General features: G+C 43.5%; 1 protein-coding gene and 1 long non-coding RNA gene across 2 annotated transcripts in view; one reads left to right on the top strand and one right to left on the bottom strand.

Annotated features, from left to right (window-relative positions):
• LOC120999009 (retinol dehydrogenase 7-like) overlaps positions 1-3,194 on the bottom strand; it is a 47,831-nt gene extending 44,637 nt beyond the window's left edge. The window contains exon 1 of the mRNA XM_040429887.1: positions 2,772-3,194. Coding sequence (XP_040285821.1) covers positions 2,772-3,141 — 370 coding nt within the window. The 5' untranslated portion in view covers positions 3,142-3,194. The remainder of the gene's footprint in view (positions 1-2,771) is intronic.
• LOC120999010 overlaps positions 1-25,625 on the top strand; it is a 141,782-nt gene that overhangs the window by 39,345 nt on the left and 76,812 nt on the right. Inside the window, exon 2 of the long non-coding RNA XR_005778503.1 lies at positions 6,874-6,881. This is a non-coding gene — a long non-coding RNA (uncharacterized LOC120999010). The remainder of the gene's footprint in view (positions 1-6,873; positions 6,882-25,625) is intronic.

The following is a 25,625-nucleotide window of genomic DNA, read 5'->3' as shown; positions in this document are numbered from 1 at the left end:
TGACACTTATGGGAGATCTGTGGATGACACTTATGGGAGATCTGTGGAGGACACTTATGGGAGATCTGTGGATGACACTTATGGGAGATCTGTGGAGGACACTTATGGGAGATCTGTGGAGGACACTTATGGGAGATCTGTGGAGGACACTTATGGGAGATCTGTGGAGGACACTTATGGGAGATCTGTGGATGACACTTATGGGAGATCTGTGGATGACACTTATGGGAGATCTGTGGATGACACTTATGGGAGATCTGTGGATGACACTTATGGGAGATCTGTGGAGGACACTTATGGGAGATCTGTGGATAAAACTTATGGGGGATCTGTGGATGGCACTGTTATGGATGTGGGGTTGCCCAGACGGCTAGGCCCTTCATTGTAGTTATTAACCCCATTCAGCAGTCGCCCATTCACTGAAGGGGGGACTGCTGAAAGGGGTTAATAACTACTGTGAAGGCCCCCCCCCCCGGTGGTGATGAGGGCGTGGCTTCATGGGGTGTGGTCATGGCTTCACGTGGGCTCGTGCCCCGGATCTCTTTAGACTCTAGCAAAGCCCCTGGATTTAATATAGGGAGTAAAGGAATGATCATTGTCAAACACTGAGACAGCAAACATGTTGGCTAGGCATTATGATAGTGCCACACACTGAGATGCCGAAATCAGGTTTAGGTACATACAGTAGGTTAGTAGATGGCGAATACATAATAAGTTTAGTTTTTTAAATATTCTGTTTCAGATACAGAGAGGACATGATGTTAGAGACAGCGGACAGACAGTCACTGGTGTTCTGTAGTACAGCAGGGATAATGTCCCGGGTTGAAATGTATAGTTGGATGTCAACGGCATTGAGTTGGTACTGAAAACCAAATCTTCTGATAGTCTGTCCGATAGGGGCTGTGTAGACAGAAAAGAGGAAAGTAGCTAGAACTGAGCCCTGGGGAACCCCAACAGCAAGAAAAAAGAAGAGGAAGTAGAGCCAGTGAATAACATACTGAAGATACAGCCAGTGAGATAGGAAGAGAACTAAGAGCAAGCTGTGTCCTTAAGGCCAATATATTGGAGCATGGTAAGGAGGAGATGGAGGTCTGCAGTGTCAAATGCTTCAGAGAGATACAGGAGAATGAACAGAGTAGTCACCATTGTTCTTAGATGTCCGGATGTCATTTGTCACTTTAGTGAGGGCAGTTTCTGTAGTATGTGGAATCCAGATTATAAAGGATCAAGGAGACAGTTAACAAAGAGATTGTTTCTTTAGTAATGGGGTTATGACAACGTTTGAAAGAGAATGAGATGATATCAAGAGAGAGAGATTGAAGATTTTAGTTAAGTGATTAGTAACAGTACAGGAGAGAGACTTGAGGAATTATGAGGGAATAGGGTCAGTAGTGTATGTGGTAGGGTGAGAAGAAGAGAAACTTCTTCTGGAGACTTCTTGTTACTAGGTCAAATGTGGAAAGCGAACCAAAGGAGAGGAAGGGGTGGGGTGAAGGGGATTGATGATGCTGGGAGATTAGGAGAAGGGGTTTATGCAGAATGTTATCAATATTCCTTTTGTAGTAGGTGGCCAGCTTCAGCACAGAGGTCTGTATAAGGTGCCGCCACTTTTAGACCAAGGAGGGAGTGAAAAGTGTCAAAATGGTTTATTAGTTTATTGGATAGTGAGGAGATCCGGGTCGTTAAATAGGTCTGTTTGGTGTGGTGAAGGACAGAGTTATAAGTTCTCAGCATTTAATATTTTACCTGTAAAGACTGCCTTAAAAACTGTAAAAAAAAAATATAAAAAGGTTTTGAATGGTTTTAACCGCACCTGAATCACTAAGGCCTCTTTCACACTTGCGTTGTCCGGATCCGGCATGTACTCCACTTGCCGGAATTACACTCCGGATCCGGAAAAACGCAAGTGTACTGAAAGCATTTGAAGACGGAACCGTCTTCCAAATGCTTTCAGTGTTACTATGGCACCCAGGACGCTATTAAAGTCCTGGTTGCCATAGTAGGAGCGGGGAGCGGGGGAGCAGTATACTTACAGTCCGTGCGGCTCCCGGGGAGCTCCAGAATGACGTCAGAGCGCCCCATGCGCATGGATGACGTGTCCAATGCGATCACATGATCCATGCGCTTGGGGCTCCCTGACGTCACTCTGGAGCGCCCCGGGAGCTGCACGGACGGTAAGTATGCTGCTCCCCCGCTCCCCGCTACACTTTACCATGGCTGCCAGGACTTTAGTGTCCCGGCAGCCATGGTAACCATTCAGAAAAAGCTAAATGTCGGCTCCGGCAATGCGCCGAAACGACGTTTAGCTTAAGGCCGGATCCGGATCAATGCCTTTCAATGGGCATTAATTCCGGATCCGGCATTGCGGCAAGTGTTCCGGATTTTTGGCCGGAGCAAAAAGCGCAGCATGCCGCGGTATTTTCTCCGGCCAAAAAACGTTCTGTTCCGGAACTGAAGACATCCTGATGCATCCTGAACGGATTTCACTCCATTCAGAATGCATGGGGATAATCCTGATCAGGATTCTTCCGGCATAGAGCCCCGACGACGGAACTCTATGCCGGAAGACAATAACGCAAGTGTGAAAGAGCCCTTAGAAGCTGTGCAAAACATAAAACTTAACTCTCTACAACTATAAAATCCCAGGAATGAATTAAAAAAGAGGAGAAGTTGTTTCTGTGTTTTATACCGTCTCTCATTTTATGATGCACTCCTGATTTTGGCTTCAAAAACTGCATCAAATACTCTGAGCGGCCTAATAAATATCTTACCTTTATCAGGGAGGTTATCTTGCACGTACTGTTTCACCTGTTCCACCTCCTTATCACTGGTTACATCCAGCCTGATGACTTTCACCTGCCCGGGGGATGCATGAGTTATCAGGGATTGAGCTCCTTCTCCATCTGGAAACAGGCAGGTAGCAAAGACTGTGAAGCCCATATCAAGTAGACGGTGTGCCAGCTGGTTTCCAAAGCCTGAATCGCAGCCTGTTATGAGCACCGCTCTTCCCCGTGGATCAAACACAACATGTTTGTTTCTCAGCCTTGTATGGATGGCAATAGCTGCCAGTCCAAAGAGCAATAAGTATACAAGGATCTGTGTTTCAAAGAAGCAAGAACACAGCCAAGGGATGGGAAACATAGCTCCAGCTGCAGTGTGCTCTCCTCAGACCAGGATATGCAATGTTTAGCCTCAGTCACACCACACCTCACAACAGAGGGAGGACTCCCTGTTCATTATGTACCCTTGAATCACATTAGGAGAAAACTGCATACATAAGTGCGTGATGCCTTGGGGTTAAACCACTGAAAACGAGAACTCCTTAGGGCAGGGATGGCAAACCTGCAGCTCTCCAGCTGTTGTAAAACTACAATTCCCACTATGCCCTGCTGTAGGCTGATAGCTGTAGCCAGTCTCGGGATGCTGGGAGTTGTAGTTTTGCAACAGCTGGAAAGCCTCAGGTTGGCCATCCTTGCCTTAGGGCTTGTTCACATCTGTGTTGGAACCTCCATTTGGGGCCTGTGACGATACCGCACCTCACAGCCCCACCTGACGTCACACTACGTTGGGATCACGCAGTACAGTTTCATCACTGGTTACCAAGACGTTATGTTATGGCCTCCCTGGCAGTATGTAAGGTCAGCTTTGCACAGTTTACACAGACATCTCCTGTCCACATGGGTACAGGAAGGCATGGGGAGTGAGAGAGAGTGGTTAACGGTGATGTGAACGAAGCCTTAGGCGTAGAAAATGGTCTAAATATAAGACAGCAAGGAAGCTGTGTTATATTTCGAATCAGCAGTGGATACGCCAAAGTTAGGGTGCATTCACATCACCGTTTAGTTTTCCGTTCTTCTAATCCGTCAAACGGATCCTGTTGCATCAGTTAGGGCTTGTTCACACGACCGTGTGAATCCCGTGCCCGTGCTGTGGATCTCAAATTGCGGTCTGCAATGCACGGGAACCAACCGTGGCCCAGCCGCATGGGGATCGCGGACCCATTCACTTGAATGGGTCCGCGATCTGTCCGTTCCGCAAAAATATAGAGCAAGTTCTATCTTTTTGCGGTGCGGAAGCATGGAATGGAACCCCGGAAAGCACTCCGTAGTGCTTCCGTAGTGTTTCGTTTCGTGCTTCCGTTCCGCATCTCTGGATTTTTAGACCCATTGAAGTGAACGGTGCCAGTGTTTTGCGGATCCGCAAAAATGCAGTCCGCAATACGGCAACGGGAAGCACGCGTTTGTGTGAATGAGCCCAGTACAAAAACGGATCCTGTTGCATCAGTTGTCATCCGTTTGAGCCATTTTCGTCTGAGATTTTTTTTTTTTTTTACGGAAACAAAAGGACTTTTTTTTCCCCGTTTAAAAAACGGATCTCAGACGGAAATGGCACAAACGGATGACAACTGATGCAACAGAATCTTTTTTTTTTTTTTTTTTTTACAGGATCCTGTTTTTTTTCTTCTTTCTCTCTTCAGAAGAACAGAAAGCTAAACGGTGATGTGAATGCACCCTTATGTAGAGGTTGGCGCCTCTTCATAACTTCGGTGATACACCACCAGCTCAGGGGTTTATTATAACCAGCGTCTAAAACCCCGGTCTTAACAAATGTGCCCCATATTGTTGTCTAGTCGTAGTATAAAGTACGTGTTCCACAATACTGCTCGCCTGGGGACATCTGCTGGGTCTGCCGAGTGCTGCAGCATTTCATGAACCACTGGAACAGCAGTAATGTAATGTCCTGCCATTTATGCTCTATTCCAGTTTTCTCCAGCTCCAAATTCCCTCAGTACATCAGGACTTCTGTATTAATAGGCAGATGATATAATTACAATACGCTCATACGAGGCAGAATTTGTTTTTTGTGCCACTTATTTACATGATGCCCATTGTCTGATGATGAATAACATACGTACTTCAGGACCTGGTGAAGAGCTTGCAGTTGCTCCTTTTGGCCTCTTTCACACGAACGATACGGATTGTGTCAGGATGCATTCAGTGAAACTCGCACCATTTCGCAAGCAAGTTCAGTCAGTTTTGTCTGCATTTGAGTTCAGTGTTTCAGTTTTTTTTTTCCATGCGGGTGCAATCAGTTTTGATGCGTATTTCACGCGAGTGTAGGTTTACAAACAACGTCTCCTAGCAAACTTCACTGAAGCCCCGTTCACTTCTATGGGGCAAGAGCTGCGTGAAAAAAACGCAGCATATAGAACATGCTGCGATTCTCACGCAATGCAGAACTGATGCGTGAGAAAAAAAACGCATTGAAATGAATGGGTCAGGATTCAGTGAGGTTGCTATGCGTTCACTTCACGCATCGCACCTGCGTGGAAAACTCACTTGTGAAAGGGGTCTTAAAGCATATGGCCAATGAAATCATTCAAAAAAAAAGTATTAAAAACAACAATATTAAATCAGCAATGACCCAGTCCACCCAGCACAAGCTGGGCGACAATACCCCACAAATATTACGTTATCCCCTCCATTTTTGATCCAGCACACAGCAAAACTAAGACTACGGAGCTGTAACAATATATACGTCTGACAACAGACAAGATTTGCCTATGGTTAAAGGCATTCCACTGTGAAAACCTCTTTATTCCATTTTGCATTATTTTGCACATTTTTTTCCTCACATTTTGTGTGTAGCACAAATAAACTCACTTTGCATATTTCATATAGAGAGTGCGTGGTTTTCTCTATACAAATACTTATGGGCATAGACCTGTGTACCACAGCGCCTCACAAAAAAAACGTAGGAGTGCTGATTCCTCTCTTCTTTTAATACCCCACAAATAAACATAGCGACAAGAGCAAACATTAAAATAAGGGAGGGGACAGGGGGGAGGGGAGGGGCGGTGTCTGGTATTACAGCTCGTCTTCAGACTGCCAGCTGATACTCCAATCACTGGACATACAAAGGAAACCATTTTCCCGCCACAGGTCCATTCCTCCAATAGAAGTGCATAATTTTTCCTGTCGTTGCAGTAAACACCAATCAGTTGCCCCCAGCAACAGCATGGCAACGGGTAGAAGATCTTAGAACCAGCTCATACTGCCGTACAGCTGACCTGTACCTGACCCACAGGTACCTTACCTCAAGAGATGAGGAGAAAAAAGGGAAAGGGGGGGGGGAAACCATACCCATACATACAATATTAACCCCTCAGGGACTGTGCTGCCATGTGTCCCCCAAGCAATGCCGCTCTGAGGGGGCCAAATTGTTCAATATAAGGCATGTATATTTAAAGAGGTTTTCTGGATTACTATGGTTTTTAACAGATATACTCATGTACAGTAGTTGTTTAAGTCATATACATCCTTCCCCATTTTTTTTTTTTCCCCATTTGGACTCTCTGGTCCTGTTTTCACCATGAAAGCCAGTCATTCTGGTTTCTTTGCATCCTGTATGTGCAACGGACGGGGTACTACCAGGGGTCCTATAAAGTGAAAGAGTTTTGTTGTGACGCCAGTTGCATTTCAGCAACAGGGAACGGAGTCCCCTTAAGTAGATGGTGTTGGTGATAGGTGGCACCCAGGTATAGGAATGCCAGAGTAAGGCAAGGGTAGCCTATAATGTCCCTTTAGGTGTTGTGGCTGCGCACGTGTCACAGTGCTCCTACCTGGATATCCTGGAACCCCAGGTGTTGTAGTCTGAAGCAGTGCATATAGTTAGTAACAGCTTTACTTGAATAAACTTGCATCAGAAAACAATCTTCAGACTTTATCTTGGTTACCATCAGGTTTTGGCATGAATTCTGGCAGGCAAACACATTCGGCTCTACTGCATCTGTACTCTCTTTAGCTCTGCTGTGCTATCAGGATTAAATAGAAACTTTTACTTTGCTGTATGCTGCAACTTAACCTTCTGTAGTCTGGTCTGTCTTTATCTTTATCCAGGGAACTTTACTCCTGGCTTGTGAGGCTTACAGCTTGGGCCTCGATATCCAGCAGACATGAAGGTGTGCTCTGCTGGCTTGCACACGACCTTCCCTTTACAGGGGGTACGCTAGTCTGACCTTCACTAACTAGAACTCCTCTCTCTCTCTAGAGAGGGCTAGAATGCAAAGACAAGTTCCATTCTATGTAAACTAGCTCTGCCATAGGTGCCGCCATCTGATGGTGAACCAGGCACATTACATGTCAACATAACATTTGCAAGGAAATATAAATACACATTGTGCAGAACCTGGGAATAAGTGCATAAAATAACACAGAATCAACCATAACAGATAGTGGGGCGTGCAAAAGGTGGTAATGCCACTCTGGGGCGTTATATATGTAGCACTTCCTGTTTCTGTATCCAACCAAACCCATAATGCACTTCTCCTTTTTCTTCCACAGCTCCAGCCCTGCCCCTAACAACACCCAGCTAGTTTATAGCTCCTCCCACCCAGCAATTTACATATACACTCCCCTATCACTGCCCCTAAGAACTCCCAGCTAGTTAATAGCTCCTCCCACCCAGCTAGTTACATAGACACTCCCCTATCACTGCCCCTAAGAACGTAAAGCTAGTTAATAGCTCCTCCCACCCAGCTAGTTACATAGACACTCCCCTATCACTGCCCCTAAGAACGCCGAGCTAGTTTATAGCTCCTCCCACCCAGCAATTTACATATACACTCCCCTATCACTGCCGCTAAGAACTCCCAGCTAGTTTATAGCTCTTCCCACCCAGCTAGTTATTTAGACACTCCTCTATCACTGCCCCTAACACCACCCAGCTAGTTTATAGCTCCTCCCACCCAGCTAGTTACATAGATATTCCCTTATCACTGCCCCTAACACCCAGCTAGTTTATAGCTCCTCCCACCCAGCTAGTTACATAGACACTCCCCTATCACTGCCGCTAAGAACGCCGAGCTAGTTTATAGCTCCTCCCCAGCTAGTTACATAGACACTCCCCTATCACTGCCCCTAACACCCAGCTAGTTTATAGCTCCTCCCACCAGCTAGTTACATAGACACTCCCCTATTACTACCCCCAACACCCAGCTAGTTTATAGCTCCTCCCACCCAGCTAGTTTCATAGACACTCCCCTATGACTGCCCCTAAGAACGCCAAGCTAGTTTATAGCTCTTCCCACCCAGCTAGTTATTTAGACACTCCTCTATCACTGCCCCTAACACCACCCAGCTAGTTTATAGCTCCTCCCACCCAGCTAGTTACATAGACACTCCCCTATTACTACCCCTAACACCCAGCAAGTTTATATCTCCTTCCACCCAGCTAGTTACATAGACACTCCCCTATCACTGCCCCTAACACCCAGCTAGTTTATAGCTCCTCCTACCAGCTAGTTACATAGACACTCCTCTATCACTGCCCCTAACAACACCCAGCTAGTTTATAGCTCCTCCCCCAGCTATTTACATAGACACTCCCCTATTACTACCCCTAACACCCAGCTAGTTTATATCTCCTTCCACCCAGCTAGTTACATAGACACTCTCCTGTCACTGCCCCTATCACTGCTCTGCCCATGGACAAAACATCACAGGAAGTAAGATAGAGCAGCATGGACATGGTCATGTGACCACAGCTCAGAACGGGAGATAGGAGTAATAATGGTAAAATAAATACATTACAAATTACAGCGACCTTCAGAAATGATTATTTCAAAGGATGATGCAAACCTGAAAACCCTTTTAAAAAGTCATAAGTAGGGGGGCATGGCCTGACCGAGCTCGATGGCGGCAGCTTGAGACCAGAGCTCCTGCCACTAGATTCTATCTCAGCACTAGTCTAAGCACCACCCGTCCTGAGGAATGAAGATTCAATCGAAGGAATCGATCAGAATCATAGCGGAACAAAAGAGGGATCCCCCACAGCAGTCCGACATGGACAAATACTTACAAAAGCCGGCACCTCAGTCAAACTCACGGCCTAACAAGATGGCGCCGAAACGAGGTGAGGAGGAAGAAGGAGCAGATGACGCTGGCGATGCAGCGATGTGTGAAGCTCTAACGGAGGTGAGCAGAACGCATACAGGGGGAGACCCGGCAGCTCTTACCAGGGACTTTTTAGAATGTGCTCTGCAAAGGGCGTTAGCTCCGATAGCAGCCGACTTATCCACCATAAAAGCAGAGGTCCACCATATTGGGGACAGAGTGGAGGCGCTAGAGCAAACACAAGACGCCATAATAATCTTCAATACTGCGGTTAAAAGCTCGTTAGGCTCACATACCAGAGCCATGAATAGCTTACTGCTTCAAATGGAGGATCAGGAAAATAGAAATAGAAGACGCAATATAAGAGTCAGAGGGTTTCCTGAAGCTGAGACCAGTGAAGATCTACTTACAGTGATGGACTCACTTTTTATATTCCTGCTGGGCCCAGACAGAGCTAAGGGCATCACAATTGAAAGGGTACACAGAGCACTTAGACCCAAACCAGGGTCATCTGAAAATCCCAGAGATATAATATGCGGATTGTTGAGTTACAGAGACACAGAAGACATTCTGCAAAAGGCAAGAGAAAAAAAGGAGATTTCAGTACAAGGCAAGAGTGTGCAAATATACCAAGACCTAGCAGCCTCCACACTTCAAAAGAGAAGGCTATTAAAACCGCTGACTGACACATTGCGCTCTGCAAAGATTCCTTATAGATGGCTGTTTCCCTTTGGCCTCCTGGTCTCAGCAGGGAATCGTCGCTTCACAATACGCACCCCAGACGATTTGAAACCGTTCTGGGAAATGACGGACATAACCCCTGTTGAAATTACATCCTGGATGCCGGTAGCTATGGAGGAAGAACTGCCACCACTGCCAAAAGTCTCACCTTGGGCTAAACCAAAGCAACAGAAGACTGGAAGAAATAAGAAAGCAGCGAATAGAGCAATGGACACTTGAATACCCGTTAAACTGGTGAAAGAGTTTTATCTGATAAATTTCACTGCCAATTTGCCATGTACCTAAACGTAGGCTGATATGTTATTGTTATCTCATGTTGTTTATAACATCTGTTCGGGGCATAATTTACCTAGTAATAGGTTTAAAGTTCCTCCTAGGACTTAAAAAGAGGTTCCTAAGCAGTTAAACATTCTAACCAATATATTATTGGATTAATAGATCACAAACGGGTGCTTAGTTGCAATTGGTAACCACCCTAGTGGGCTGAGAAGGATCTAGGCCGATCAGGGTGTACTGTTGAAAACTGATCACCCCCCCCCCCCTCCTAACGGCCAAAGGGAATTTCAAACTGATAATGCAGTCGTATGTTAGTTCATATGGTTCCTATTTGGTTGATCGTTGGATTACACTCCATTTGTTATTGTTGTTAAACCTCCTGGTCTGGTCACCTTGGTCTTACGGTACACGTGCTACTCTTAACATGACACATAGATGGCGCCACTGACACTCAAAATAGCAACCTTTTAATGTCCATGGTTGTATAGGCCCTGTTAAAAGAAGCCGTATATTTAGTATAATAAAGAAAACAGCTATAGATATAATAATGCTGCAGGAAACTCACTTTACTTCTCAAAATGTACCCAACTTGGGAAGTACCTCATTTCACAATTGGTTTCATGCCTGTTCAGACAGATCAGCTTCCAAAGGGGTTAGTATCGGGTTGAAAAGAGGGATACCTTTCACTCTACAATCCCAGCTAATTGACCCAGAAGGCAGGTTTTTACTGATAAACTGTGAGATAGGTCACACAAAACTTACTCTGTGTAACTTATATGCCCCAAATGTTAAACCAGTAAACTGGTTGATGGAAATTTTAGACAAGATATCCGCATTCTCTACTGGATGGTTACTAATAGGAGGCGATTTTAATTTAACGTTAAATCCTTTGCTAGATTCCTCCTCCCAGAGATCAGCTATCTCCTTCAAAGCACTTAAATCCCTGAAAACACGTCTGAGAGACCTCCATGTAATTGTTGTATGGAGATCAATACATGGGGATAGAAGGGATTATACCTTCTATTCAAACCCACACAAGTCATATCAGAGGCTAGATTACTTCCTAATCCCAGAACAATATTTAACGTTAGTCAGGTCAGCTGAAATAGATAGCATAACAACTTCAGACCACGCAATGATGTATAGTACCATTACGTTCCCAGAGATATCAGGGAAGGAGTGGTCGTGGAGACTAAATCACACGTTACTGGACACACAAAAACATGTTGAAGGTATCTCTAAGAAACTAAAAGACTATTTTGAAATAAATAAGCCCTCAGACACATCGCCAACCATAATATGGGAAGCGCACAAGGCAGTTATAAGAGGTGAATTTATAGCCTTAGGATCTCATCTCAAGAGGGAACGCACAAAAAGGTTGACAGAATTACTGGAGAGAATTTCTCAAAAGGAGAAGATACACAAAAAATCTCTAGCGGTAAAAGATTTTGAATCGCTAGTCACTCTTAGGCAAGAATTGAAAACGCTCCTAAACGTTAAGTCCGCAAAAGCGTACCTAAGGGTTAAACAAAAACATTATATACACGGGAACAGAGGGAGTAAAATCCTATCTGCAATGATTAAAAAGAGAACAGAACAGGCATTTATTAAACAAATGAGAAAAACAGATGGTTCAATGACTACAAAAAATGAGGATATTTCGGAGGTGTTTGTAACATATTATCATGAACTATATAATATAAGAAAAAATGAACCCATAGGGGAATGCCAGGCAAGAAGGGATAGGATAACTATTGATGAGATAGAGAAAGTTCTAAAAAGTATTCCCAAAGGCAAAAGTCCAGGACCAGATGGCTTAACGGTTGCTTATTATAGGAAATTTTTCCCTACACTAGGCCCTCATTTGGTTTCTCTTTTTAATGCCTTATTACAAGGAGTACCTTTGCCCAAACAGTCACTTGAAGCCCATATTACAGTGCTGCCCAAACCGGGTAAAGACCCGGCAGTACCGGCTAGCTATAGGCCAATATCACTGCTTAATACAGATATCAAACTATGGGCCAAAATACTAGCCCACAGGGTCGCACCCTGGCTCAAAAATCTAATCTCGCCCGAGCAGTCAGGGTTTGTGGGAGGGAGGGAGTGCAGGGACAGCACATTTCGGGTAATACAGGCTCAACAGTATGCTATGTCAAGAGGAGAGGGGCTCACATTCCTGAGTACTGATGCCGAAAAGGCTTTTGATAGGGTAGACTGGCAGTTTATGGAGGCTACCTTACTGAGGTTTGGCTTTCCTGCTCAGTTTGTGACCGCTGTGCTGTCTCTGTACTCCTCACCCACGGCAAGGATAAGGGTAAATGGTAATCTTACTTCCCACTTTGAAATTAAAAACGGAACCCGTCAAGGCTGCCCGTTATCACCAACCCTATTCATTTTGTGTTTAGAGACCCTCATGCAAGCCATCAGACAGGATGACAGAATTCAAGGACTCAAGATAGGCCCACAGATTCACAAGGTAGCAGCATTCGCGGACGATATGCTCCTCCTGCTCCCCAAACCTTTAGAAGCGTTCCCAGCATTACTGAGGCAATTGGATGAATTTGGAGATCTATCCAATTTTAAAATCAACTTATCAAAGTGTGTAGCATTAGGGATAAACACTTCCTGAACAACTATAGCCCACCTTAAGAACAATTATCCCTTTCAATGGCAAGAGGACAATATAAATTACTTAGGAGTCTGCATAACTAGAGATCCTGACCAGCTATTTTTACAAAACTATCCCAAACTATTAACAGATATTAAAAATCAGCTAAACGAGCTGAAAATCCCCTTCTTGACATGGTTAGGTAGGAAAAACGTGTTGAAAACGTACATACTTCCCAAATTCTTATACCTGATGCAGACGGTGCCTGTGCCTTTGCCACTGTGTTATCTGTATCAGGTAAGAAAGACCTTTTCCAACTTTGTATGGAATCAGACTAAACCCAGATTAGCATATAAGAGGCTAACCCTACCTAAACACAAAGGAGGGTTTGGGTTACCTGATATTAGGGGATATTATGGACCAATTCAAATGAGATTACACTCAGAATTAGCAAATATCCGAGTTACTAAACTAGGATGCCAAATTGCTAGGAAGATATTAGGGCAGAGGAATGTAGCTCTACTATGGGACACCAGTAGAGATAATGTACCCAGTTCCCTGAGAGGAGTTTATGATAATTGGTTTAAGCTATCGAAACATATACATCCCATTAAGAAATTATCACCTTTTACGCCTGTCAGATATCTCCCCTATCTGTTACAAGCGGATTTTCAGGACGATATGGGTATTTGGGCAGCTATGGGAGAAGTAGCGGTTGGAGACATACTAGAAAACAGAAAGGTCCCATCTATTCACAGTCTAAAAGACAGGTTCAAGCGCATTCCATGGACTTCAACCCAATACTCACAATTTAACAAAATATGCTCTCAGTATTTGATGGGAACTACGAGCAATTATGTCCCTTCCTGGTATGACACGTTAAGTAATCAACCGACAGGTATAAAGGGTACTGTCTCACGTATATATAATAAAATACTAGAGATAGGAGCAGATCTCAGACCACCATTTGTTATAAAATGGGAAGAAGAGATAGGGCAATCACTGGATGATAGCACAGTTGGAAGAGTACTTGCACACTCACATGGTTACTCCAGGTGTATTAAGATCCAAGAAAACGCCTTTAAGATAGTAACGAGATGGTACAAAACGCCAGATAAGTTACACTCTATTTCACCCGAAATACCTGCGGATTGCTGGAGATGTGGGGGGGCTGAAGGCAACATGCATCATATATGGTGGACATGCCCACAAATCACTAGATATTGGGACTTGATTTCAAAGGAAATCCAAAAGATCTGTAAGATAACAGCATCTCTTACACCACAAGTAGTACTACTCAACTTACCAGATAGCCATTACAAGCTGACCAATAATTCACTACCAGCGCTACTGATAGCTGCAGCGAAGCTTCTTATACCGAAATATTGGCTATCCAAGCAGGTTCCGAGTCTGAAAGAGTGGGTGTTTAAAGTACAAGAGATCTATCAGATGGAAGAGCTCACGAGTTGGGAGACATTATCTCATGATAAATTTTTATTAACTTGGGACAAATGGACTGAGTGGTATAAGGAGTTCACCACAAGAACAAGTGTTTAATATGTTCAGCTAGTAACATGAAAGGATGGCTAATATGAAACCATTAATGTTTATATCACACTTGGATAGGATGGTTCTTAGCTCAAAATCTAGATGCATATAATTATAGGCTGAGGAACGGATGATAGGTTAGCTACAGCTCTTAAAGAAGTGACATTGAAGGATGCTAAAGAAGATCTCATTATAAAAACCACAGAATGTGTCATTCTTTTCATAAGGGAAAGAACATAACTGCACATGTCAGAAATAATACTTGACCAAGCGTGACAATTCAAGATATGGAGTATTGATATTTCTATGTTTATTTTACTGTTGTTTGTATTTATCTACAAATGTCATAACATTTGATATGTATGAGCTTTAAAAAACTAAATAAAGATTTGACAAAAAAAAAAAAAGTAGTATAAGATATAGGTCTGTCACTATATCTGAGCTAGGATTTTGGAGGGTCTTCAGCTGCATGCTTTCCTGGTCTCCTGCGGAGAAGATGTAATACCACAGAGGAAGAGCAAATTCACTGGATGAGAATATCCTAACAGGCAGATGATGATATCATAAAAACTTCTTTCTTTAGGGCATAAAAGCTAGGTGTTTCAAACAAGCTAAAATGGGGATAACCCACAATCTGCCACTGGACCACCTGTTTCCTTCTTAATTAAAAAACAATATTAATACAGAACTGGTAAAAACCAAAAATACCTGCGCTGACATGTATCCAAATATCATGATCGCTAATAAGCCTTTGGTTTTTCCAAGCAACTACTTGCCATCTTTCCCTCATGCACACAAGCCACCGGCCGGGGCTGCACGCTAGTGTGTGTGGAAGCTGAGATACACCGCAAGTTGACAGCATAACAAGCGGGACTCGAATACTCCATTATACCACCAACGGCAAGTATATGGCTTAGAGTTTATTCGCGATCATTGAGCATTCATGCGATTTGGATATATGTCATGTCAGAACAGGTATCTTTGGTTTTTACCAGTTCTGTGATTTGAATCAAGGTGAGGGGTGTTAGCAGGCAGCCCCATTGTTTGATACCCAGCAGAGACAATTTGCTTTTCTCCTGTTGCAGAGACCAATCGGAAGCGTGAGTGTATACAATTAAATTAACTGTTTAAAAAACATTAATAATTTAATGCCATTAAATACTTTCTATGGGCTTTTTTATTGATTTGGTCCTCCAGAACATCCAGTACATTCTGACTGCTTGCTTCCTTGTGCTAGCTGGGCATACTCTGTAAGAGGCCGTACTCTTCTTATGAAGATTTGAGCTGTGATAAAAGGGATTTCACTTGGGGAAAAAACATGACATGCACGATATGTGCAAGGTGATTCTGGGAATGTATAGTGACTGAGAGGTGCAAGGTTATTCTATACAAGAAGCAGGTTCAACCGCATAAACATTGCCTAGGCAAGGGGGTAGCTTTCCTTGGACCAAAGCTGCACTGAAGGTTTGAGCAAAAGCCATCAGGCTTCAACAGAGATTGAACTTTTCTGCTTTCTGCAGTTTCTGTTGGATTTTTTGGAATTCGCTCTAACACATTTTTTTTTTTTTACTGTTAATGGGCCTTCTTCCTGCAGCACCCGGGCACTGCCATGGCGCATCTTGTGCGCCCACATATGAAAATTTGTTCCTGGGGCTGTGGGAGAGGGTCCTTTTCCTATCAGATTGGTTGCCATCAGTGAACCGAACCATGTCCTCTAGGGAAGTCACAAACAATTAGACACATTCATGTCACAATTAAATGAGAATGATTAATATCAAACTTACTCACTTGAAAAACAAACTGAGATCTTTTAGGGGGGGGAATAAAAAAATCACTACAATAAAGTGGTTGCATAAATATGAACATCTATAAAATAAGTACCCTTTGAATTTATGACAGCATTCAGTCTTTTTGGGTAGAGGTCTATTAGCATTGCATATTTTGAATATGGCAATGTTTGCCCACTCTTCCTTACAAAAGTTCTCCAGATTGTGAGGGTATCTCCTGTGTACAGTTCTCTTTAGGTCAACCCACAGATTTTCAAATGGATTCGGGTCTGGGCTCTGGCTGGCCCACTCCAAAACTTGGATCTTCTTTTGGAGAAGCCATTCTTTGGGTCGTTGTCCTGCAGGTTTTGTGGCCTGAAGGTTTTGTGCCAAAATTGACAAATATTTGGAACATAATTCCCCCACCTTGTCTAAAGCCCTAGTTTCAGCTGCAGAAAAACAGCCCCAAAGCATAATGCTGCTTCCACTATGGTTCACTGTAGGTATGGTGTTCTTTTGGTGATGCAGTATTGGCTTTGTGCTATACATACCTTTTGGAATTATGGACAAAAAATTCAACCATGGTCTCAGACCATAATATGCTTTTGGCAGACTTGATGTAGGTTTTGGTACAACATAGCAGGGCTTGGAGGTCACATGCAGTACACAATTAGTGCAAAAATTTCTGCAGTTTCTTTAATGTTGCTGTACGCCTCTTGGCAGCCTCCTGGACCAATTTCCTTCTTCTCTTTTCATCAACTTTTGAGGAATGTCCAGGTCTTGGTAATGTCACTATTGTGCCAAATTGGTCGGATGAGGGATGTGCCAACTTCGCAATTGTAACCTCTGCTGGACTGTACAATATGAAGCACTTCAGTCACCTGTAGCAATTACAAGTCCACACCAGGAGATCTGCTTAGCCCAGCACTAACAGTCTTTCAAACTTGCAGACTTGTGTGTTCTTTTTACCTCATTGTGCCAATATTCTATGTAAGTGAGCAATAGAAGTCATACTCACAAGTCGCTGGTCTCTAAATGTGAACGTTTGGCAGTAGAGACCCTAAAAAAAGATGAAAATATCATTATAAAAAAAGCAGATAAGGGAGGGGCTATTATTGTGATGAATAAGTCTATGTACATTGCAGAAGCCTGTAGACAGTTGGCAGATACCAACGTCTACAGAAAACTGCCAGGAGATCCCACCGCTGTATTTAAAAAGGAGATTGATGTTTTTTTGGAAGATAGTAAGGAAAACTGCATTATTGATGCCAAGACTGTAAAAGCCCTGAGTAGTTTGTATCCCAAGGTTCCGGTCCTTTATCTGCTGCCAAAGGTTCACAAGAATATGGATTTTCCTCCTGGACATCCAATAGTGTCCTGCACTGACTAGATGCTGCAGCCTCTTGCGATCTATCTGGACTCTTTTTTGCAACAGATTGTAGGTAGTTTTGACAGATGTCTGAGAGATACAAATGATTTTTTGGATAGGATCGATGGAATAAATAGCAGCGATGTTAGGTACCTGTGCACATTGGATGTCCAGGGTTTATATACAAATATACTGCAGGAGGAGGGACTGGAATGTGTATGTGAACAGTTAAAGCGCAATGCTAGGTTAAATAACCAGATGATATGCTTTTTGATGACTTTGTTGGAATTTATTTTGACAAAAAATTATTTTCGGTTTTTACTTGCAGCTTCGGGGGACTTCGATTGGGCCCTCCACAGCTCCGAGTTTCGCTAATATATTCATGGAAACCTTTGAGAAACTACTATCAGATTGAGAGATGCAATATGTAGTGATCAGATTAGTAGAGGATCAGAATGAAAAATGAGAAATGACAGATGATGTACCTGAATGTAGAAATGTGTACAAAGATATTGAACTAGAATATCAGCAATAATAATGCCCTGATAATTTGACCAGGTGTATATAAAATACATAAACGGTGATATAATTCCCTTAACCGAAAAACAGAGATCCTACACCATTGTGATTTACATGACCAGTAACTGTATAATCTAAGGACGGCAAAACTTTTATTTATTTATTTTACTGTTTTTCTTTTTCCTTTTGACATACATATGTATATTATGAAGATGTTCCTATAATCAATGATGTAAATTGACTGGAAATGAAATGTTACTGAAATTACCTTATTGTGATCTTCATAGTGCCTGACGAAGGCCAGATACGGCCGAAAACGTTTGCACAATATAAAAATCTTCTGCCGCATACCCATTGAAAAATAAACACCCTTGAAAGAAACCATTGCTGTGATTTATGCTCTTGATAACCTTTGAGAAACGTCATGTATTCTGTGTGGGTGTTTTGGACACATTGCCCACGTGGCTTCGCTATGTGGACGATGTGTTCATGCTTTGGAGGGGTGATGAATCTTCCCTTCTACAGTTTGTTACCCATTTTAACGAGTGTCTTAATACCATCAAATTTACACTGAGTTATGATGAAAATGTTACTCATCATAACTCAGTGAGAATGGATGTGGAATTACGGAGTATAGAGGGAGGATTTGAGACCACACTATTCACAAAGACCACAGATCGAAATAACCTGCTGCTTCATTCCAGCCACCACACCACTCACATTTTTCTAGTATCCCTAGGAGCCAGTTCACACGGGCCAGAAGGATATCTAGCACAGATAAATAATATGAAAAAAATCGCTTATTGATGGTGAATAAATTCATACAGAGGGTTTATAATAGGAAAGAGGTGACTGAAATTGGAAAAGAGGTTGGTAAAAAAACAAGACAGGACATCAGACAGGTTAAAAGGAGGGATAAGCAAAAGAAACAATTTGTGTGTTTCCAAATATGATTGACATTCTAAACTAATAAAAAAGGTAATTCTAAAATATTAGGAAGTACTTAGACATGATCAAAAATTTGGGAGAATGTTTGTTGATAACCCGCCTTTTTGCCTATAAAAAAAGGTTCCTCTTTGAATAACATACTGATTAGAAGTGACATATGCCCTAAAAAAAATGGAAAGACAGAGTTTCCTTGCAATCCAGAGGAGGGGTACTTTCCCCTGCCAGGCAAAATATCGTAGTCAACAAGTCAATTCATCACAAGGTCTATCAGTTCTGGCACGACAAACATGGCAGTGGAGACGGCTTGTGTGCTTCATAATAGTGAGATTACAGATGTCCATGCAAGCATCGTGCAATGAAGTCTGGAATGGTGGCCCTAAAAAATATTGTCATATGAAGCATCGGCTCAAGTTTGTAAAAAAAAGTACAAACAGTGGACAGTAGACGATTGTAAACGGGTGATTTGGAGCAATGAGACTGGGCTCTGATGGATGCAAATGAGTCTGGAAGGGAAAAGGGCTAATGGATTGAGAAATTGAAGGAACTGTCAGATCGAGAAATTGAAGGAACTGCCACGTTCAGTGGAGGAAGCCTGATGATATGGGGTTGTTTCCAAGCCAAAGGCTTTGGATACTTGACCAGGATCGATGATGGTCTCAGTGTTGAGCTATATGTGAGTATACTACAAAACGAGTTACTTCGTACCCTAGAGTACTATGGGTATGAAAAGGACAACATAGTGTTCCAGTAGGACAATGACCCAAAGCATACGTTGATACTGGCGAAGAAATGGTTCAATGACAATGAAGTACAGGTGCTGGATTGGCCCCCACAGTCTCCAGACCTCAACCCACTCAAACACTTGTGGGTAGAGTCGAAGAAAAGGATGCTCAGAAGGGTTCAAGCAGTGTTGAAAGTCAAAGGTGGATTTACAAAATAATAACAAAATAATAAAAATTTAAATTTAGAATTTTAGGAGTAAAACAGTAACAATGCAGTTACATGACAAGAATCTGCATAACTAATCATATACTAAATAGTTGCTAAAAGTCCAATTTATGTATGACACAGCCAAGCAGAGGCGGCTCTTCCATTAGGCCACTTAGGCCGCCGCCTAAGGCCTCGCGCTGGTAGGGGGCTCGCTCTGGCTCCCACCAGCACCAGACAACACTGCAACCACAATTTTATTGGCTCCCAGGTGGTCTGGGCCCTGCGCAGTGCTAAGCGGACTAAATAAGACTGAGCCTCCGCGGCCCAGCCGCTCTGAGCCCCTCTGCACTCTGCCTCTTTAAGAGAGCAGTGGCTGCTGGGGATTAGGGCTCGGAGCGTGCCGCCGCACAGGCCCGTCTTCTGACTGAACGCAACGCCAGCCCCGCCCTCAGAGCGCTGCGCAGCCACAGGGGAGAAGGAGCCAGGGCCCTGCCTCACCTCAGTGTCCCTGTCTGACTGCCGCCGGTGCCCGAAGACAGTGCGTGGTGCCCGAAGAAGGCCAAGGTCAGGTGTGTGTCCTGCTTGCTGCTGTGCCCATCCCCCCCCCCCCTGGCTAGCTATACTGGGAACCTCTTACCTTAGGGCCTGATGATAATAACTTACTGGTGTTACTGGTGCCAGTAATGTGCCATGGGGGGGGGGGGGGGATGTGCTGCTTTTTTTTTTTTTACTTAAGCCCCTGCCCTGTACTATGTGCTGCAAGCATGCAGCTGCTTAACCCTGACTGTGACATCACTGTGTATACCCTGTACTGTGATGTCACCCACTGTGCATGTTAACCCTGTACTGTTAGTCACAGTATAGGGTTAATATGCACAGTGATGTCACATACAGTACAGCCAGGGTTAATATGCACTGTGACATCTCAGTATAGCCAGGGCTAATGCTAAGTGTTAATATGCGCTGCAAATATAAGCCCTGTACTGTGTTGTGACTGTGCATATTAACCCTTTACTGTGATGTCACTGCATATTAAAGGGGTACTCTGGTATAGGAAAATAAATCCCCTATCCAAAGGATAGGAGATAAGTCTGTGATCGGGGGGGGCAAGGGGGGTCCACTCAATGGGATCCCCCACGATCTCCTGTATGGTACTGCGGATCTCCTTGTGCCCGGAGCGGTGGTCAACACTCCCCCTCCATGTATCTATGGGAGAGCCGCAGATACAGCACTTGTGTATCTCCAAATCTTCCATAGAGATACATGGAGGGGGAGTGTTGACCACACCACCGGTCCGTGCGGTGGTTGACACAGCTTATTTCTTGAGGACTGAGCCGGGGTGCCGTACGGGAGATCACGGGCATCCCAACGATCTTTGTGGGGGCCTCATGTTCGAGTTTCGCCTAAGGCCTCACAAAGTCTAGAGCCGCCTCTGCAGCCAAGATAATGTCTATAAAATGATGGTAGTCTCACGTTTGAAGCTGTAGTAGATGGTGCGATATGGAGCCTGAAAGTCAAAATTCAAAACATTGTTACTCTTTTGATCGTCAGTGTATATCACAAGAAACGTACAGTATAAAATGCTGTTACACAGTATTAAACAGTATAAGTCAGTGCAAGTTAACCCTTTAAAGTGAAATAAAATTTCATAGGGGAAATAGGGGCAAATGTACACAAATATCCAGACTTCAAAGTACCCCTGCTCCAGGGCACTACACAAACACCCAAGGATTTCATGCTCTGCTGTTCACATGACACTCTGTAACTCAATGTACAGTAACTGCTGTTGCCATGCATACTATACTCACATCAGGCAGGATGGCAATTTCCCAAAACGCACCAAAATAATCATTATCCTCCTCTTGTGCACTTGATTTCCTTTACCTTTAGTTTACCATCACACTCTTTTTAACAGCCATTTTTTTCACTGATGCCTTTCTGAGAAATGACAGCCCCCTTCAATTGAATTGGGGCTTTTGGTTTTTGAAAACGGACAAAATAGGACATGTTCTATTTTTTGTCAGCCGTTATTCATGTGCCATGAAATGGCCATGGAATAACCTCACTGACTATCATTGTTCTTAAAATGGACATGTGACAGCCGTTAACAAAACATCTGTCACGTGGCTGTTTTTCACGTGTGAATGTGGCCTTAAGGTCCATTCACATGTTCGTACTTTGTAATCTGCATCCGTTTCGCAAAATTGCAGAACGGAATGCAGACCCATTCATTTCAATGGCCCAGCAAAAAATGCGGACAGCACTCAGTGTGCTGCCCGCATCCATTGTTCCGTTCCGTGATGCGGATCCACAAAAAAATAGAGCTTGTCCTACTATTGTCTGCAAATTGCGGTCCGTGGTTCCATTGTAGTCAAATGCGTATTACATGCAGAAAGCATCAATATGTCGTCCACATGTCATCCACAATTATGGATCCGTTTCCAGGAAATAGAAAAAAATAAGGCCTGCCCGCTGAGACATGTGCTTCAGAACACAACCTAGGAAAGCTGAGTATAGGAAAGTAGTGCAGAAACTTACCATTTTGATACAAGAGTGCCCATCTCTATAGGACACTAGATCAGATGCACCCCATGACCGCGTCCGTAAGGACCGGTCATGGGAGAAAATAGCCAAGGAATTGGTCCCATCTGCGTGGGAATCGGCGAACACCCAGAAAATATATAATATATCAATTTTAATATGTAATTTGTAATTTTAAAGTATTGCTTCAGACATATGGTCCATGAGTGGGCCATATGTCTTGGAATAGCGTAGATTGTGTGCTATGGCACAATCTCATAACATCATGATTTATTTAGCTCTGTACCTCTCTGTAACTTTATTTATACGAAATCAAACTGACAATTTAATGTCACAATGATTATGTTATATAAAGTTTAATTGACAAGGCCCAGAACTTTATCAATCTGGTAGTCTAGAATAAAGGTTCACACTCACACTTGGTTACTTTTAATTAATTTTTATACATTTTTAATTTAAACTTTTAAAATATTATCATTTCAGTGAAAGACATAAAAAAGGTGGTACTCTTGTAGAGACCAATTTAGAAGAGAACTAAATGAAAAACAACAAAGTGGAGACTGGTCTCTAAAGAAAGAAATGTAGATGTACACACGACAACTCCAGTTCTTTAATACCAGTGATGGATGTACGTATAAGCCCTTGGATCAGGGAGGTTTGAATCTTCCCAATCTTCTTCAAGGGTTATTTTATAGCCAGGCAACTATGGCTATACTGAAAGTGGAAAAAGAGTGCATTGTGTACTACTCTGGTGACGATTGAGGAAATCCCTGTATAACAACATATTCACATTATTGGAGTCGGGGCAATTGAGTAATATGCAACAGGAGTATAGAGAGGCAAAAAATATATATTTAATTCAAATAAACAGATTTCCAGCACGAAGGAAATAAAATCTTGCATGTTCTTTATTGAATATTCCAAACGTACACACGGTGCAGTGAAAGAGGTCCCTCCATGTCCCTGGTCAGACCAACATGTTTCGAGCCAGCCGGCTCTTAGTCATAAACAAATTATTCTCTAAGGCATGGGGCACTATTAGAGGATGGTTGGGAATAACATGATCCCTTAAGTGTACTCCCCTCTGGTATAATTTTCAACTACAGGCCTTTTTTCAACTACAATAGCAGAGGACCAGTATTGGCAAAAAAATAATATTTTATATATAGCACGAGTGGTAAAGAATGGAGAGATGCTCTCGTTCTTGGCGCTAGCACAAACTGAGAATATGGGTGGTTTGTCCTGGTTTAGATATTATCAACTATGTTCGTCACTTTCTAGTGTTAAAAATAAATCACTGTTGGAGATAGATATTTCTACCTCTCTAAATGATTTTTTAGGGAATTTAGATCACAGGGTTACGATTGCACATTTGTATCCATTTTTGCTTAAAGAGGACCTTTCACCGATCCTGACATTGTGAACTAAGTATACAGACATGGAGAGCGGCGCCCGGGGATCTCACTGCACTTACTATTATCCCTGGGCGCCACTCCATTCTCCCGATATGCCCTCCGGTATCTTCGGTCACTAAGTTATGGCAGGCGGAGACTAAGTTATGGTAGGCAGAGTCTGCCCTTGTTCTGCTGTAGCGCTGGCCAATCGCAGCGCAGAGCTCACAGCCTGGGAGGTTATTTTCTCCCAGGCTGTGAGCTCTGTGATGCGATTGGCCAGTGCTACAGCCGAACAAGGGCAGACTCCGCCTACCATAACTTAGTCTCTGCCTACCATACCCCATAGTATTCCTCTCCCCCTTCCCCATAGTACCCACCATAATGTGTCCTAGTATAAAATACTACTGTACAGAGCCCTCCATATAACATACCACTTCTTTGTAGCCTCGCCCTCAGTAGATGCCCCTATAGTGCCCACCAATAATGTGCCAGTAAGAAGTGACCCCATAGTGCAACCTAATAATGTGCCAGTAAAAAGTGCCCCCAATGATGCCCCCCCCGGGCCCCGGCCTTAATGTCACATTTCTCCCCCTCCATGTCACGTGACCCGTCATCACCCCCTTCTTTTTACATCACCCCCTTATTTCTCCCCCTCTCCATCATGGCAGCAGACTTCCCACCCGTGACCCTCCACCCCCTCCACCCCCCCCCCCCCCCCTGAATGGCACATTTCTCCCCCTCGGGCTCAGGCTCCTCCATGGGCCAGTGTCAGCAGCACATCTCTCCTCCCCCAGGCACATTTCTCCCACTCCATCTCATGGGCCAGACCATGGATCCCATGTCTGCCACTGGTCTGGCCCATGAGATGGAGTGGGAGAAATGTGCCTGTGAAGGGGGGGGGGGGGAGAGATGTGCTGCTGACACTGCCATCATCCACCATGTCATCATCATCCATCATCCATCCACTTGTTGTTATGTACTTATGTTATGATTTATCTTTCTTTTTCTTTGTACAATATACAGGGAGTGCAGAATTATTAGGCAAGTTGTATTTTTGAGGATTAATTTTATTATTGAACAACAACCATGTTCTCAATGAACCCAAAAGACTCATTAATATCAAAGCTGAATATTTTTGGAAGTAGTTTTTAGTTTGTTTTTAGTTTTAGCTATTTTAGGGGGATATCTGTGTGTGCAGGTGACTATTACTGTGCATAATTATTAGGCAACTTAACAAAAAACAAATATATACCCATTTCAATTATTTATTTTTACCAGTGAAACCAATATAACATCTCAACATTCACAAATATACATTTCTGACATTCAAAAACAAAACAAAAACAAATCAGTGACCAATATAGCCACCTTTCTTTGCAAGGACACTCAAAAGCCTGCCATCCATGGATTCTGTCAGTGTTTTGATCTGTTCACCATCAACATTGCGTGCAGCAGCAACCACAGACTCCCAGACACTGTTCAGAGAGGTGTACTGTTTTCCCTCCTTGTAAATCTCACATTTGATGATGGACCACAGGTTCTCAATGGGGTTCAGATCAGGTGAACAAGGAGGCCATGTCATTAGATTTTCTTCTTTTATACCCTTTCTTGCCAGCCACACTGTGGAGTACTTGGACGCGTGTGATGGAGCATTGTCCTGCATGAAAATCATGTTTTTCTTGAAGGATGCAGACTTCTTCCTGTACCACTGCTTGAAGAAGGTGTCTTCCAGAAACTGGCAGTAGGACTGGGAGTTGAGCTTGACTCCATCCTCAACCCGAAAAGGCCCCACAAGCTCATCTTTGATGATACCAGCCCAAACCAGTACTCCACCTCCACCTTGCTGGCGTCTGAGTCGGACTGGGGCTCTCTGCCCTTTATTAATCCAGCCACAGGCCCATCCATCTGGCCCATCAAGACTCACTCTCATTTCATCAGTCCATAAAACCTTAGAAAAATCAGTCTTGAGATATTTCTTGGCCCAGTCTTGACGTTTCAGCTTGTGTGTCTTGTTCAGTGGTGGTCGTCTTTCAGCCTTTCTTACCTTGGCCATGTCTCTGAGTATTGCACACCTTGTGCTTTTGGGCACTC

The sequence above is a fragment of the Bufo bufo genome, chromosome 4 (genome assembly GCF_905171765.1).
Source record: "Bufo bufo chromosome 4, aBufBuf1.1, whole genome shotgun sequence".
NCBI lineage: Eukaryota > Metazoa > Chordata > Amphibia > Anura > Bufonidae > Bufo > Bufo bufo.
This window is presented reverse-complemented; position numbering and strand designations above follow the sequence as displayed.